Below are 15345 nucleotides of genomic sequence, written 5' to 3'. Positions count from 1 at the left end.
TTTCGAAGACTGGTTCTATTTCTGTATGCATTGCAGACATCAAAGAGAACTATGTTTGATGAAGCTAGCAGTAACCAGAAAGGACCTGGGGATAAATAAGGAAACAGAAATCCTATTCTAAGCTACTCTAATCACCAGCTAGAGGGTAAGCCTTAAGCACTTCCGGGACACATCCCTCCATGACTAAGAAGGGGGATAGGCCCACATCATCTCTTCTACAAAGAGAAAGGTCTTCAACAGCCACTATCCATAGTCTACTGCAAGTACTAAACATGGCCTTCTCTAGACTTCTTCCTAGGATTATCACACCTACAGTACTCATCCACAAACACACCAGTGTTCAGTTTGAAACTGGTCATCTTTTTGTTTCTCCCAAGGTGCCGCCCTTGGCACGTATTTTGATCCATGTCTGAGAGTTGTATGTGTTACACAGCAAACGCTGGCGTGTGCCTGAAGATGTTCTCTGTGTTTGCTTCTTTTGTGAGTCAGGTGTTATGCCTGGCTCCTGCAGCTCACGGTCGTTGGGGATAATTACACCCCAAAGTGGTGCCACAAGGGAGCTGAGCGCTAGGGCAAGGGGCACCTCATGACCGTGGAATTCAGGCCTGTGTTCGGAGGGAACTGGGTGAGTTGAGTGTTGGTAATTTTGAGTTTCACATACTTGACAACTGTGGGTCATTGCAGGCTGCTAATATGAGAACCACACCTTCATAACTGGGCAGCTTCTGGAATCACCTAGTCCTGAGGACCTCAACTAGGCAATTATCCACTTGAGAGGAAGGTGTGTGTGTGTGTGTGTGTGTGTGTGTGTACCTTCCACTATACACTATATGAATCCTGGGGTTTCGAACTCAGGTCAGGAGGTTTGGCATGAGGCACCTTTACTTGCTGAGCATCTCACTGGTCCACGCTTTATTTTTAAGCCGTACATCTTCCAATTTGCTTTAACAAAGAGGCTTGTGAGGAAGAGGACCATATAATTTAAAGTCCACAAAGGGTTAACATAGGTGGAACACTAGGACAACAAACCCAATAGGGGAAGTTCTAGGTAAATAAATATACAGTCAGGCTGTACACAGAGGGAAGAGTGCCCAAGGCCATTTATGAGGTGAGGTAGGAGGGCTGATTTGGCAGAGTCTTCTCTCAGGAGGAAAATGCCCAAAGCCCTAAACATTTCCTGGACACGATAAGCTAAGGGATGATTTTAAACCCTTTACAAGGGTGTGTACACCCTTCAATTAAAATTAGTGTTTGAGCTGGACAGTTCAGTGGTAGATCTGCCATGCTTGAGGCCCCTAGTTCAATCCTTCAGCAACTCCCCGTCCTCTGTTTTTAGGAAAGACTGTGCCAAAAACCAGGCTTCTGGATACCGCTGTTTGCTGCCACTTTGGATGCGAAAAAACCCAGGGACAGAGCTCACAAAAATGTCTGCTGTACTGTCTGTCTCCCCAGCCGTACTAAGAGCATATCTCCGAGTGAAGACATGTTTGAAGCCAGACCATGGGACATCTATGGGGTTCAATCATTCATTTAAAGATGCTGGAGAAAACTTACCTCAAACCTACAGGGAAAGCCTCCACAGGAACCCCACCCCGCCCCCCTGCGCGCCTGTCCAGCCCACCCAGGCGCGTACTCTTCCTTCAAGCCCCGCCCATCCAGGCTGGCACGCTGTTCAGACCCCGCCCACCACCCTCCTAGGCCCCGCCCGCGCTTAAAGCCGGTTGTTGCCGAGGGTCTGTTCAGAGCCCTCGGGTCTCCTTCGTGTTCTGGCGGCCCTGGCCTCAGCGCCGCTAGTGCGCTTGCGCGGCGTCGTGGGCTGGGTTTCCCCCTCAGACCGGACTTGGTACGGCCGGGCGGTTGGTGCGCTCGGCAGCTGCAGCCCGGGGCGCGCTTTTCAAATTGTCCCCGACTTGCACGGAGATGGAGGGGCGGCTGCTGAGGAGCCTCCCTGCACAGCAGGTGAGCGAGGTCGGGGGACTGGCAAGCTGCAGCCTGGTGAGAGTTCGGGAGCCGAGTGTGCACCGTGGGTTTGCACGCCTATAGGCTGCACCCAAGGAGGAGACAGGCCGGGGCTGCAGAAGGACACCGGGGCCTTTCTCACCTGCCGGTCCTCCCGAGGCTTGCAAAGCCGAGGTGATAGCCCGAGAACGGGTGCCCGGGTTGCTATTAGCGCCCCCGTGTCCCGCACAGCTGTGCATATAATGCTGGCAAGGCACTGCTCTCACAGGTGTGGGCGTGCATTAAATTGTGGGGGGGCGGCGGGATGGACGCTCAAATGGCACTCTCTTAGCTTTACAGGAAGATAGAAGTTTAAACGTGGATTCTTGCACAAATACTAGGGAAAGGGGAAGACACTGAGTTGCAAACAAATTCAGAGGTTTTTTTTTTTTTTCCAGCCATGTAAAATGTGTTCAAATCTTTTTTACTTAGTGTAGCCGAGAATATTTTTTATTGTTTTTATTGAACTATGTTTTTCTCCGTTCCCCTCCCTTCCTACCCCCTTACTTTGTACCCTCTCCCTTGATCCCCATGCTCCCAATTTACTCAGGAGATCTTGTCTTTTTCTACTTCCCATGTTGATTAGATCCATGTATGTTTCTCTTAGGGTCCTCTTTGTTTAGGTTCACAGGGATTGTAAATTGTAGGCTGGTTTTTCTTTGCTTTATGTCTAAAAGCCACTTATGAGTGAATACATATTATATTTGTCTTTCTGGGTCTGGGTTACCTCACTCAGTATGATATTTTCTAGATCCACCCATTTGCCCACAAATTTCAAGATGTCATTCTTTTCTGCTGTGTAGTACTTTATTGTGTACCACATTTTCTTTACCCATTCTTCAGTCAAGGGACATTTAGGTTGTTTCCAGGGTCTGGCTATGACAAACAATGCTGCTATGAACATAGTTGAGCACATGTCCTTGTGACACAATTGAGCATTTTTTGGGTATATACCCAAAAGTGGTATTGTTGGGTCTTGAAGTAGGTGGTTTCCTAACTTTCTGAGAAATTGCCGTACTGATATCCAAAGGGGCTGTACCAGGTTGCACTCCCACCAGCAATACAGGAGTGTTTCCTTTAGCCCACGTCCTCTCCAGCATAATTTTCTTTACCGTCCCCTTGGTCTCTTTGCCAGCATGGCATAGTTACAGGGTAGTAGGTAGGCAGTGATTTCAGTCAGAATTACTTATGGATTGTTTCTCTCCTTTTACCAAGCGCCCCATCCCTGCTTTCAACAATAAGGCCGTTGTCTATCTCTGTGCTGTTCTGGCTCTTAAAGCCTTTTCAGATGTCTCTCTTCTGTGATCCTGATCACCTGCTTTCTAATTTTTCTGTGGTGTTAGAGATCAAGTTCAGGGCCCTGTGCCTTCTAGAGAGGCAGCACATGGCTGCTCTAGCTCTGATTTCTGTGTGCACACGTGTGTCAAGTTAATGCTTGTCTGGGCCCATACACGCGGAGGCCAGAGTCAGCATTGGTGCATTCATAAATTATGGCTCTCCACTGTTTTATTTTTGTTGTTGTTTGTTTTTTATTTTTTTATTGTTTGTTTTTGAGACAAGTTTTCACCATGTAGGCCCTGATTGGCCTGAAACTCTATGTAGAGGAGGCTCGGCTCGCCTGAAATCACAGATCTGCTTGCCTCTGCCACACCTGGGTGGAGATGAAAGGTGTGTGCCACTATGCCTGGTGCGCTTGCTCCCCCCTCTCTCTCCCCCTCTTTCTCCCTCTTTCTCCCTCCCTCTCTCTTCCTCTCTGTTTCTCTGTTTCTCTCTCTCTCTCTCTCTCTCTCTCTCTCTCTCTCTCTCTCTCTGTGTGTGTGTGTGTGTGTGTGTGTGTGTGCAAGAGCAGGAATATTTATTGAACCCAGAACTTTCCATTTTCTGCTAGACTGACTGTCAGTAAGCCTGGGATCTATGTCTTCCCCTCCCCATCCCTGGGCTTGCAGGGGCACAGCTTTCCGTGGGTGAACTCAGGTCCCCATGCTTGCACAGTGAGCCGTCTCCCTATTTCCCCAATTCTACTTTTATGCATCTTAAAGATTTTTTATGTGTGTGAGTATATGCACATGTGTGTGGGGGTACCTGGGAGGCCAGGAGAAGGTTCTGGATCCCCTGGAGCTGGAGTCATAGGTGGTTGTGAGCTACACGTTGTGGACTCTGGGAATTGGAGCTCATAGTCTCTGAACGGCAAACAGGCAAGCATCCTAACCACTGAGCCATCTTTCCAGCCCTCATCTTCTACTTTTTAAAGGGTCCAACTATTCCGTGTTTTTGCTTTGCTCTGTCCATTCCTTCTTAGCGGCTAACTTTAACTACTTATCGTATCAGGACATTGATGTGAGTGTCTGTCTGACCTGATTCTATGCAGGCCTTTATTCAGAAAACGGAACCCAGAGGAAGAGGAGGACTAACTCATTCTTCTTGGACCCGCTTCCCCACACTCCAGCAGGGTGCACACAGAGCATCCTTTCTCGTTGGCCACAGTCACCCTTTACTCTGCCTGGGCCCAGACAGTGATAGGTGATGGTTTTAGTTCTCCGGTCCTCTTGGAGGACAGTCAGCATCTCTGTTTGCTCAGTGCATCGCCCTCCTTCCACAGTCTGCCTTCCCATTGGGTCACCCCAGACATCAGTGTCTCCCCAACGGTACCACGTGCACCTATTCAGTAAAGGCTGATCTTTGGCGCTGTAAACCATGACTTGCCTACAGCCGGTTAGTGGTGTTGATCAGAGGTTTCTTTGTAGACTGTGTGTGTGCTAACAACTTGTGTGGGAAACACAGACTTGCTGCCATTGGGGACGCTGTTAACTGAGAGTGTTCAAAGCCAACTTGTGTATGCACTGAGCAGTGTGTTCACCCTGTGTGTCATTCCTCTTTTGTCTGCTGGAAGAGCCCTGGAAAGAAGGTAGGGTCCTCGACTATAGGGTATTTCCACTGGAGTGGATCAAAGGCCACATGGTAAATATTGTTCATTTTGCTGACTACACTCTAAGTTTCTCATCTCGGCCACTGTGGTTGGGAGGTAGCCACAGCCAGGATGAGCTGGAATAATTCAGTACTTTATTTACAAAAACGGGCACCAACCGGGCCCTAGTTGGCTAACTCCTGCTGTAAAAGATGAAATTCCAGTCATAACTGCCCCAGATGCCTCATTTCCTTAGTGAACATTAGCTTAATCCCATCTATAAGCTGTTGTTTGGACTTTACAGTTCTTATCTCTTTTTTCCCAAGCCTCTGTAATTATTTGAGTCTTTTTCAACTGTTGAGGACAGGACAGTGAAAGGCTCTCCTCATAGATCAGGCAGAGGCCAGGGAGTCCAGGCTAGTAAGTAGTGTGGCTGTGGCCCCCTGCTGGTTCCTTCGGGTTGTTGCAATTTTATGATGGCTGAACTTGAGGGTCCCACAATAGCTGTCCATCTGAGCCACTAAAGCACTAGGTCAGCGGTTCTCAACCTTCCTGATGCTGCAACCTTTTAATACAGTCCCTCATGTGGTGACCCCCAACCATGAAATTAAAATTATTTCATTGCTTCTTCATAACTGATTTTGCTACTGTTAAGAATCCTAATGCAAATCGAATGCAGGATATCTGATATGTGACCCCTCCCCCCGAAGGGGGTCACGACTCACAGGTTGAGAACCATGGGGTCGGGTGCTTTAATACAGCTCTTTCTCTGTGCCTCAGTTGATCCTCAGATGTAGCCAGCTTTCAGGACCTCTGTCAGCTCCGTCAGCTCTCTCGTTGCTGTGTTTAACAGGCAAACCTGAGTTTTGAGCGCCAGCTGGCGTTTATTTACATTTGCACTGTGGCATAAAGTGGCTCATCCCAGCTTTAGGTGCTCCCAGCATGCACCTGCCAGCGCTAACCAGCCTGCTACCGTTGGTCACTGTAGACATACGGGTCCCGGAGACGCTTTTTACAGTTAACTGCAGAAGGCGTGGAAAGAGAGTAGTCATTGGGCCAACAAGTCGTACACAGACGAAGAGTTGAGGAAACGCAGTCACGCGCAAAGGAGACCGGCAAGGGACAGTGTTTATGTGGTGCCTCAGTTTGAGTCAGTGCACACTATATGACGAGGTTAGCATGTAGATTCTACAGTGTGATGGCTGAGGGTAATTAATCAGATATGTCCTCTTGTGTGAATGTCTCAGCTGATTAGTCTTGGAGAGAGTCAAATCAAAGCATCCAGCGGTTTGCTTCTGGGGACGCTCGTCATAGACTGTCAGCTCTCCTCCCTGGCTGCTTCTCTTCCTTATGAAATGATTGTCCTTTTAATATTCTCCACTTTCATCGCTAGATTCCCTTCACACTTTTTAAACTGATATTCCAGTACAATAAGAAAGCAATAGTTTTTACTGCCAAACCTGGGATCATCACTTTTAGAAATAGACACAGAAATAGGTTACGTATTTGTACATAAAGAGGACCTTCACGTCTTACAGTCTCTACAAAGTGAATTGAGAACTGCGCACCTTGTTTACGGACTTTTAATGATACGAACGAGCCCATGGCCTTGTCTTTAAAGAGAACAAAAGACCAAGAACCAGAACTAAACTACAAAGACATTTCTTGGTGACTCCAAAATAAACCCATCCAGAGCTGAGTCTCTGTCCCTGCAGCCGAGGCCTCTAGCATTTTCCAGGCCCCGAGCTCCTAGCCTTGGCTTCTACATTTTATTCCCTTGTTCACTGTGGAACCTTGCTTCCTTTATTCAGTTGTCTGCTCTTTCGGATAGTTTGTCCTGGGTGCACTCAGTGTCCCTCAGCCTCCTGCAGCACTCACGATCTGTGCATGCGTGTAGTTTGTTGCTCAGTTATTTACTTCAAAATATTTTTGTGTTTTGCAGGGGGGAGGGGGTACGTGCTTGTCCGTAGAACAAAGAGGGTGTTAGTTGCCCTGGAGCAGAAGGCAATTTTGACCTGCCGGATGTGGGTGCTGGGAACTGAGCTCTGGTCCACTGTAAGCGGAGAAGCAGCAGCAGCAGCAGCAGCAGCAGCAACAGCAGCAGCAGCAGCAGCAGCAGCAACAGCAACAGCAGCAGCAGCAGCAGCAGCAGCAGCAGCAGCAGCAGCAGCAACAGCAGCAGCAGCAGCATGGTTCTTCATTGCCCAGTCATTTCCCCAGCTGCTTACTGTGTATTCCTTAAGGCTGCTGTAACAGACATAACAGATGATCAGCACAAGTCATCGTACGGATAGCACCCTTGCCCTCTGCAGACCCTTCCTTTCCTCTTCTGGGTTCTGGCTGCTGCTAACCTCCTGTGTTCCATCTGTCTTCACGTGGTCTCCTCATGTGTCTGACATCATAGGGCCTTCTCTCTGTGTGTCTTCAGAAGACCAGCCCTGTGTGTGTGTCCTCTTGGCATGTTTCTGTATGTCTGTGATGTACCCTCTCATGGGATGTGTTACTCTTTTGGCTTTTCGAGGGACTCATCACCCAGCTCCCAAATAAATCACGCATGGAGGCTTATTGTTTATGAATGCCCAGCCTTTGCTTGGCTTGTTTCTTGCCAGCTTTTTTTTTTTTTTTTTAACTTATCCTGACTAGCTTTTACCTCTGGGCTTTTATCTTTTCTCTATTTCTGTATACCTTTCTTTCTATCTTACTCCGTTACTGGCTGGGGGCCTGGCCCCTGATGTCCTCTTTCTATTTATACTCTGCCAGCCCCGCCTATCCTTGCTCCTGCCTCGCTATTGGCCATTCATTTCTTTATTAGGACCATCAGGTGTTTTAGACAGGCACAGTAACACAGCTTCACAGAGTTAAACAAAAGTCACACACATGAAAATAATATTCCCCAATAGCCTCTGTTTCTGTGTCTTTACGCGGCTTTGGGGTGTGTGTGTCTTTACGTGGCCTCTGTGTCTGTATGTGGCTTCTATGTGTCTGTATGTGGATTCTGTGTCTGTCTTTATGTGGCTTTTGTGTGTCTGTGTCTTCCTAGCCTTCTCCCTAAATCTGTATCTTTGCATGACCTTATTAAGATTTGAGACCCATTCTAATCCAGTGTGACCTTATTTTAATTAATAATATGTGCAAAATTTTGTGTCCAAATAACCGCACATTCTAGGGTTCTAGGTAGACAAGAATGTTGAGAACTCTATTATGCTAATGGTGCTAATAGTAGCTTTGTTTTTCTCAGCTTTGTTTCTGTTTTGTTTAGCCAGTATGTTGGAAAGAATTCCTTATAATGAAAGAAATTTAAGAATTTGGCAAATAACTTTTTAAAGTCGCTGTATTTTTATAGTGTGACAAGTCAAAACTCTTGTTTTATTCTTGGAATGGTATGAAAATAAATGAATGTCTAGTACACTCCCCATTGCCTGTTTTAAATGCAGTTCTAGACGATCACTACCTCATACAAACGATTCTCTATTTTAGGACTGCAGCATCCGAGAGAAAATAGACCTAGAAATCCGCATGCGAGAAGGAATATGGAAGCTGCTCTCCCTGAGTACAAAAAAAGACCAGGTTTTACGTGCAGTTAAGAACCTCATGGTGTGCCATGCTCGGATAGAGGCGTACACGGCGGAGCTCCAGAAGTTAGAAGAACAGATTGCAAGTCAGACTGGAAGACGGTTAGTGCTGAAGTATACCTACACTTTACTGTAGTGTGGCATTTGAATGACACGGTGTCATTTAAGTGGACGTAAAAAAATGTCAGATCACTAAACCTTCTAAAGGCAAGCGTGGAAGTGCCAGCCGGCATAAGGGTTGTGTGAACGGGATAGCCTCAAGTGCGTTCACTGAACAGCCACTTCCGCGGAGCGATTCCTTGTTCAGTGTGGGAAAGTGAAGAGCGTTTTAAGAAGGGCAGAGATGGAGAGAGTGAAATCCATAGAAAATTGTCTTTAAGAAACTAATTGCTGGGGCTGGAGAGATGGCTCAGTGGTTAAGAGCACTGCCTGCTCTTCCAAAGGTCCTGAATTCAATTCCCGGCAACCACATGGTGGCTCACAACCATCTGTAATAAGGTCTGGTGCCCTCTTCTGGCCTGCAGACATATAGACAGAATATTGTATACATAATGAATAAATAAATAAATAAATATTTTAAAAAAAAGAAACTAATTGCTGTGCTAGAGAGGTGGCTTTAGTGGCTGCTCACAGCCATCGGTCACTCGAGTACTAGGGGATGCTGTGCCCTCTTCTGGCTTCCTTTGGGCTCCTGGCATGCCTGTGGTGCACATACATCTGTGCATACAAAACACCCATGCCTGAAAATAAAAATAACTCTTTTTTCAAAAATTAATTGCTTAAAAACACTCAAAGAATAGCAGCAACTTAGATAAATTGAATGGGCCCACAGATTACAAGCGCTCAAGTGGAAGGAACCCCAAACAGACAAGCACAGCCCTTCCTATGCTAAGCAAGTTCCAGGGAAGGGAGTAGCATTCTCAGAAGTGTTGCCAACTAGTTCGCAGCAGGGCTTTTGGTTAGTTTCTGGTCCTGAGGTCTCTGTCACTCCACATGGCCCTCGTGGAACAGTTGGTGCATTTGTCTCCTATCCCACAGACAATGCCAGGTCTTTCCTGGACCTTGGGTGAACTCCCTGTTCATAGAGGCTTGATTTCAGGGTCTCTCAGTAAGAATCTGTCGCAAACGTGTTCCCTTTAGATACCATGTCTCTTCCTTAGTTTAGTCTCTGAGGGAGAGAAAGTAGCTTTAAAAATGTATATACAAATACCATTTTAATGAGAAGGACACTGGTCTAACTCTTCTAAAATCTTACAATAAAATGTCAAAAATTATTACATTGTTACTCTAGAGCAGTGGTTCCCAACTTTCCCAATGCTGTGACCCTTTAATACAGTTCCTCATGTGCTGACCCCCGACCATAGAATTATTTTTATTGCTGCTTCATAACTGTCATTTTGCTACTGTTACAAATTGTAAAGTTAAATATCTACGTTTTCTGCTGGTTTGGGGACCGTGACCCGCAGGTTGAGAACCACTGCTCTAGGTTTTTTCAAAAGCAGAATCGAATCTGAGGGCCGTGGTGTGTCTGAGGAACATCTAATGTGAACTGGATATTGTGGACTGAAGGAAAAACAGTCCCACCAGATGAGGAGGAAGGAACAAAGCTGCTCCCCCAAAAGAAATAGCAAACGCAAGCTTAGAGCGAAGGACGAGCTGCAGAGGACACAGAAGGGATGTGTTGATCTGTGTAGGGTTTACCAGCAGACAACCCAGATGCTAGGTCAGGTTTGGGATTGACCCCCAAGCCCTAGGCTGCCCGTCTTCACTAAGATCTGGAAACCAGGACTGTTAGCCTGTCCAGGGTGCATAGTGCTCCCAGAGCTAGGCCAGGGACCCGAGGACTTCAAAGGCTCCGTACACCCTGCACCCCATCCTCCCACTTTCACCTGAAACCAGCCTTCTTCCTACCTCTCAAAGCTGTCAAGTAATTGCAAGATTTAACGTGAATCTTTTTAAAAAGTTCCTCTTACTGTTTTAAGCAAAAAGAATTTGCCATGTAATAGTGTTTGGGGAGATTGCATGGAAGCAGAGGATTGAGTTAAGTAACAGAAATAACCACATTTTAAGACAAATAGTTAAGACAGGGAGGCACAGACACAGCGGTGATCTAGTATCTAATAATGAAATAGCTTTTGTGTGTGCTTCCTAAAGTCAGGACCTTAGTGCGTAATGACCTGCTGTGTAGACCAGACTAGCCTTGAGCATCCTGTCTGCCAATGCCTCCCTGGTGTAGAGATTACAGGTATGTGCCACCATGCCTGGCAGGAAATGATTTTTTTAAAATAAGGTTTAGTTTAATTCTGTGTAGGTGTGCATATACATGAGTACACGTGCCCTTGATGACTAGAAAACAGTACCAGGCCATTCCCTGGAGCTGGAATTACAGGCTGTAGTGAGGCACCCAGCGGTGGGTGCTGGGAACCTGACTCAGACCCTCTGCAAGAACCATACCTGCTCTGAACTGAGCAGTGTCCCCAGTCCCTGAAATGACTGGAGTGAATGAGTTCCTCTGAGCTTACCACTGACTGGGTCTTCACTTCCCATGTTCCCATGGTCTGTATTGTAAACCACCACCGAGAGCTGGTGCAAACGACCAAGTTGCCGCACTTTGTTAAAGCCTTTGACACTTGCACTGTGAGCACCGACTTAACTTCCGTCTACCCGAGTTGTGTTTGGAAGAACTGAGAGCAGAAAGTCTTCGCTCTGCAGTTTGGGAGGAGGAAACCACTTGTCCGGTTCTCCTCCTGAGTTTATAGTGAAAATTAGGGTTCACTGGGACAGCAGTTAGCTGCGTGTGGCTTCCCCTTTTTTTCTTTCGTGTTCCGAGGCTCTTGCTGCCTCCTGCTGCTCACAGGGTCCCGGTTTGCCTACTTCTGCCTTTTGAAAAACCACTTCTTCATCTTGAACTCTTTCGCAGATAAACGCCCGTTAACTTCGTGGCACGCACGTTTGCTCCTCCGCTGCCTTCTCCCCGTGTGCGTGTGAAGACAGTGTTCTGTTGAAGCATTTGGAAAGGAGTTTGCAAGTGGGGCATGCGCACCTCAACAGTTTGGCATGCGTCTGTCTTTAAGAACCTTCTTCCGCATAGTCAGAATATGGTTGTATGCACAGGATTAACGGTTTTCTATATTCACGTTTATCCAGTGGCTCAAGATCGCCTCATAGTCGCGGTTTTTGTTTGTCTGGGTTTTTTTTTTCCCACTAAAATTTAATTTAGTTTCACGCAGTGCACTTGGTTACATCCCTGTGGTTTCTATTAATTCCCCTTTTCTAAAATTTCCCCCTTCGTTAATGCTTTGAAGAGTCTAGACACTAATACTTATAAATACCCTACATTCTGCGCTTGCCTGGTAGTTTCCTTAAGTGGTCCTGGAGCCTTCTCCATCTCTTCTTTACTATAGCTGGCAGTTGACTGTGGGGTCCTCTGGGATTGAACCTCTGGCCTTGCACTTGGTAAGCAAACTCTCTATCACTGTGGGATTGAACCTATGGCCTTGCACTTGGTAGGCAAGAGCTCTACTACTAAGCCCCCTACTCAGCTCTTATTCTTCTCTTTATTTTGCAGTAGGGTCTCACTGAGTTGCCCAGGTGGACCTTGAACAGGGATCCTGCCTCAGCCTTCCCAGCAGCTAGATTATAGGCCTGTGCCTGAAGGCCTCACACAACCTCTTTCAAATGGAGCTGACATCAGCTTCTTGTCTCCTTTTTCCCTCTTTGCCTTTTGTAAGTGACGTCTGAGTGCTGGGACTGGGTGAGTATATTATCCCGCAAGCTTCGACGTCAGTGGCTTAACCATCCATCTCTACTCCTCGCTTAAATCGCTTATTGCAGAGAGGTTTGCAAACGGGTTGTTCTATTCTTTCCCTTCAGTCCCCATTGGCTAAAATTCTTCCATCAAGGACTTCTGAGTTTGCCCGTTTTTACTAACCACCTGAGTCCATTTTTTGCTGTCCTTGCCATCATGGGTGTGGTCATCTACGGTTGGCCCACATGGCCACGCCCTGAATAAAAACTGATTCTTTTCCCCTCAGAAGCATCATTTGCCAGCAGGGCAGCTCCTGAGCTCGGGCAGATCTCACTCTGTGCTGGAATGTCGACTGGCTTCATCTTATGCAAGCATTGTGCAGGCAACCATGGCTACTAGCTACCGTGAGGTCACAAGTGCAGGGTCCTGTCTTGTCCAGAGGACACTGTTTGGCTTTGGGTCCTGCCTGACCTTAGCGGTCTTTTCATCCCTCCATTTCTGGGTGATCCCTGAGCCTCGAGAGAGGGGTTGTGATATATATATCTCCTGTGGTTGAGCACAGTGCAGATACTTAATCTCTGCACTTTAATTTGTGATTACTACATTCACCACCACCATGCACTGCAAAAAGAAACTTCTCTCAGATACTATGTCCATTTAGCAAAGTAGTAGTAGTAGTAGGTTCACAACCAGGGCCCCGAGTTCCTGAACAATGGATTCTTGGCCAGATTTATGGTCCCGGGCATGACTCTCCTCTTGCAGAGCAGATGTTAAATCCAGTAGAAAGCAGTCGGTTACCCCCATAGCATTCATACCCATAACATCCATGCCCCTGTGGCACCCATGGGTGTAGCTTTCTACACTAGTCATAATTGCTCACAAGTTCACAGCTGGTTAAGACCGTTAATAGCCCTGGCTCTCAGCAGCTTGTAGGAGCTAGCCAGTGGTTAGGGGGATGCTTGGTCAGGAACAAATTGACTGATCCATGCCTGATGTTTCTAGAAATAGGATCTTACTGTCAGGTTCTGGTGGGTGACCAAGAGCAGTGGCGATACCCTGTATCGTTGGGGGTTCTCAGGCTTTCTTTTTTCTGCTTTAAGCAATTCTTTTTGTTTATTATTTGTGTCAAGATACTAAGTCGAGGGGCTGGAGAGATGGCTCAGTGGTTAAGAGCATTGCCTGCTCTTCCAAAGGTCCTGAGTTCAGTTCTCGGCAACCACATGGTGGCTCACAACCATCTGTAAAGAGGTCTGGTGCCCTCTTCTGGCCTGCAGGCATACACACAGACAGAATATTGTATACATAATAAATAAATAAGATAAATATAAAAAAAAAGATACTAAGTCGATCCTGTTTTCCCTTTGCTCTCTCTGTTATTTTTGTGTGTTTCCGTGCATGCCTGTGAGTGTGCAGCTGGAAGCCAGAGGTCAATCCCAGCTGTTCCTTGGGCATTCTCCACCTTGGTTTTTTGAGACAGGGTCTCTCTCTCATTGACCTGGGGCTTTCCTGTTAGGCCAGAATGGGCTAGGCAGTGAACCCCAGGGACCTACTGCGTCCACCTCCCCAGTGCTGGGGTTACAAACTCAGGACCTCACGCGTGTTCGAGTGCTCTCCCAACTTCTCTCAGCCCTCTCCACTGCATTTTGAATTGTGTTATTTCTACTTTGGTAGAGTGGATAATATTTATATCTCAAGACGACCATCTGCACCTGAGCTCTAGACTTCAGTCGTCTCATCTGTTACACAGTATAACAGGCATTGCTTTTCATTGTGCTGGCCAATGACCTCGACCATTGTGCTGGCCAGTGCTGTCTCGAGCTAGCAAATGCCACACCTGAGCGGCTTTTCTTTCTCTTCTTCACATTCTTGCATAAACAAGTGTTTTCCCTTAGAGTTGCTACTTAAAAGGGCAGCTTCCCTGATTACAAACTTTCGGGCTGTAATTTCTTCCCTTGAGTCTTGAAAATCTTCCATGTCTTGATATTTTTTTTTGACTAATATTTAATTATTTTTCCTTTGTAAACAGCTTGGCCTTTTTGCCTGGAGACTGAAAGAAGTGTTTATTTGGTTTTTGTTTTGTTTTGTTTTTAATGTTGAAGCTGAATGTGTGTAAGGTGGGCTCTTGGGCTTAGGTAGGGACACACACACACACAATTCTTTTATTTACTGAAAATTTTCATTTCAGGAAATAAACTGTTAATTTTATCTTACTTTTTTTTCTTTAGAACCATTGCCACTTCACACATGTTGGACCCCGGCCCTGTCTTCTGTGCCCATCCTTGTGATCTCGTAGCACTCAATTAATTTTTTTCCCCTTTTTTTGGTTCTTTTCTCTTGCCAGCTTCATCCTGAATTTGCTTTCCGATGCTGATCCCAGAACCGGCCTTACTCCTTCCAGTTCTGTTCTTCATCCTTCTCACCGTGCATCTGCCTCTGCTTTATTCCATCTGAATATTTGGCCTTTGGATTCTCGCAGCCTCACCCACCTCCTCTGTCGCGTGTGCGATGACTTGTTTAACTGCATGTAATTCATTCTGGAGTATTGCATTCAAGTTTTGTTGTTGTTGTTGTTTTTTTCTCTTTTGTGAAGATTTGGTTGCTAGAATATTATCAGCTGACTCTTGACTTTGCAGTGGCTGCATATGGATGCAAGGGTCTCTTTTTGGTGATTGTTATTGTTGTCCTTAATGATTTAGTGACGTTTTCCTGCGCCAAGACCCTGGAGGTCTAAGTGGGATATTGCTAAAAGGGCTTCCGTGGTTTCTTACTCAGTGGTGATTTGTTTTTGGAATAGTGGACCATACCTTTAATAATGCTGCTTTGGGGACATTGGTTGGTTTTCTGGTTCTTGGACATGACGATTTTTCTTGGGGTTCTTAAGGTTAACTGCATTCTTTTTATTTCTATGCCAAACTCGTACTTCATGCCTCTCTCCTCCCATATACATATTGGTTTTCCGAGCCAGGGCTTCTCTGTGTAGCCTTGACTGTCCTGGAACTTGCTCTGTAGACCAGGCTGGCCTCGAACTCACAGAAATCCCACCTGCCTCCGCCTCCCCAGTGTTGGGATTAAAGGCGTGCGCCACCACCCATCTATCTTCTCCACAGTATTAACAATGGTTG

General features: G+C 46.5%; 1 protein-coding gene across 1 annotated transcript in view; it reads left to right on the top strand.

Moving 5' to 3' along the window:
- The first annotated feature begins 1760 nt into the window (after positions 1–1760).
- Rtkn2 (rhotekin 2) overlaps positions 1761–15345 on the top strand; it is a 60986-nt gene continuing 47401 nt past the window's right edge. Inside the window, exons 1-2 of the mRNA XM_075980063.1 lie at positions 1761–1959; positions 8381–8577. Coding sequence (XP_075836178.1) covers positions 1921–1959; positions 8381–8577 — 236 coding nt within the window. The 5' untranslated portion in view covers positions 1761–1920. The remainder of the gene's footprint in view (positions 1960–8380; positions 8578–15345) is intronic.

Source organism: Microtus pennsylvanicus, chromosome 7 (assembly GCF_037038515.1).
Source record: "Microtus pennsylvanicus isolate mMicPen1 chromosome 7, mMicPen1.hap1, whole genome shotgun sequence".
NCBI lineage: Eukaryota > Metazoa > Chordata > Mammalia > Rodentia > Cricetidae > Microtus > Microtus pennsylvanicus.
The sequence above is the reverse complement of the archived record's forward strand: the minus strand, read 5'-3'. Positions and strand labels throughout refer to the sequence as shown.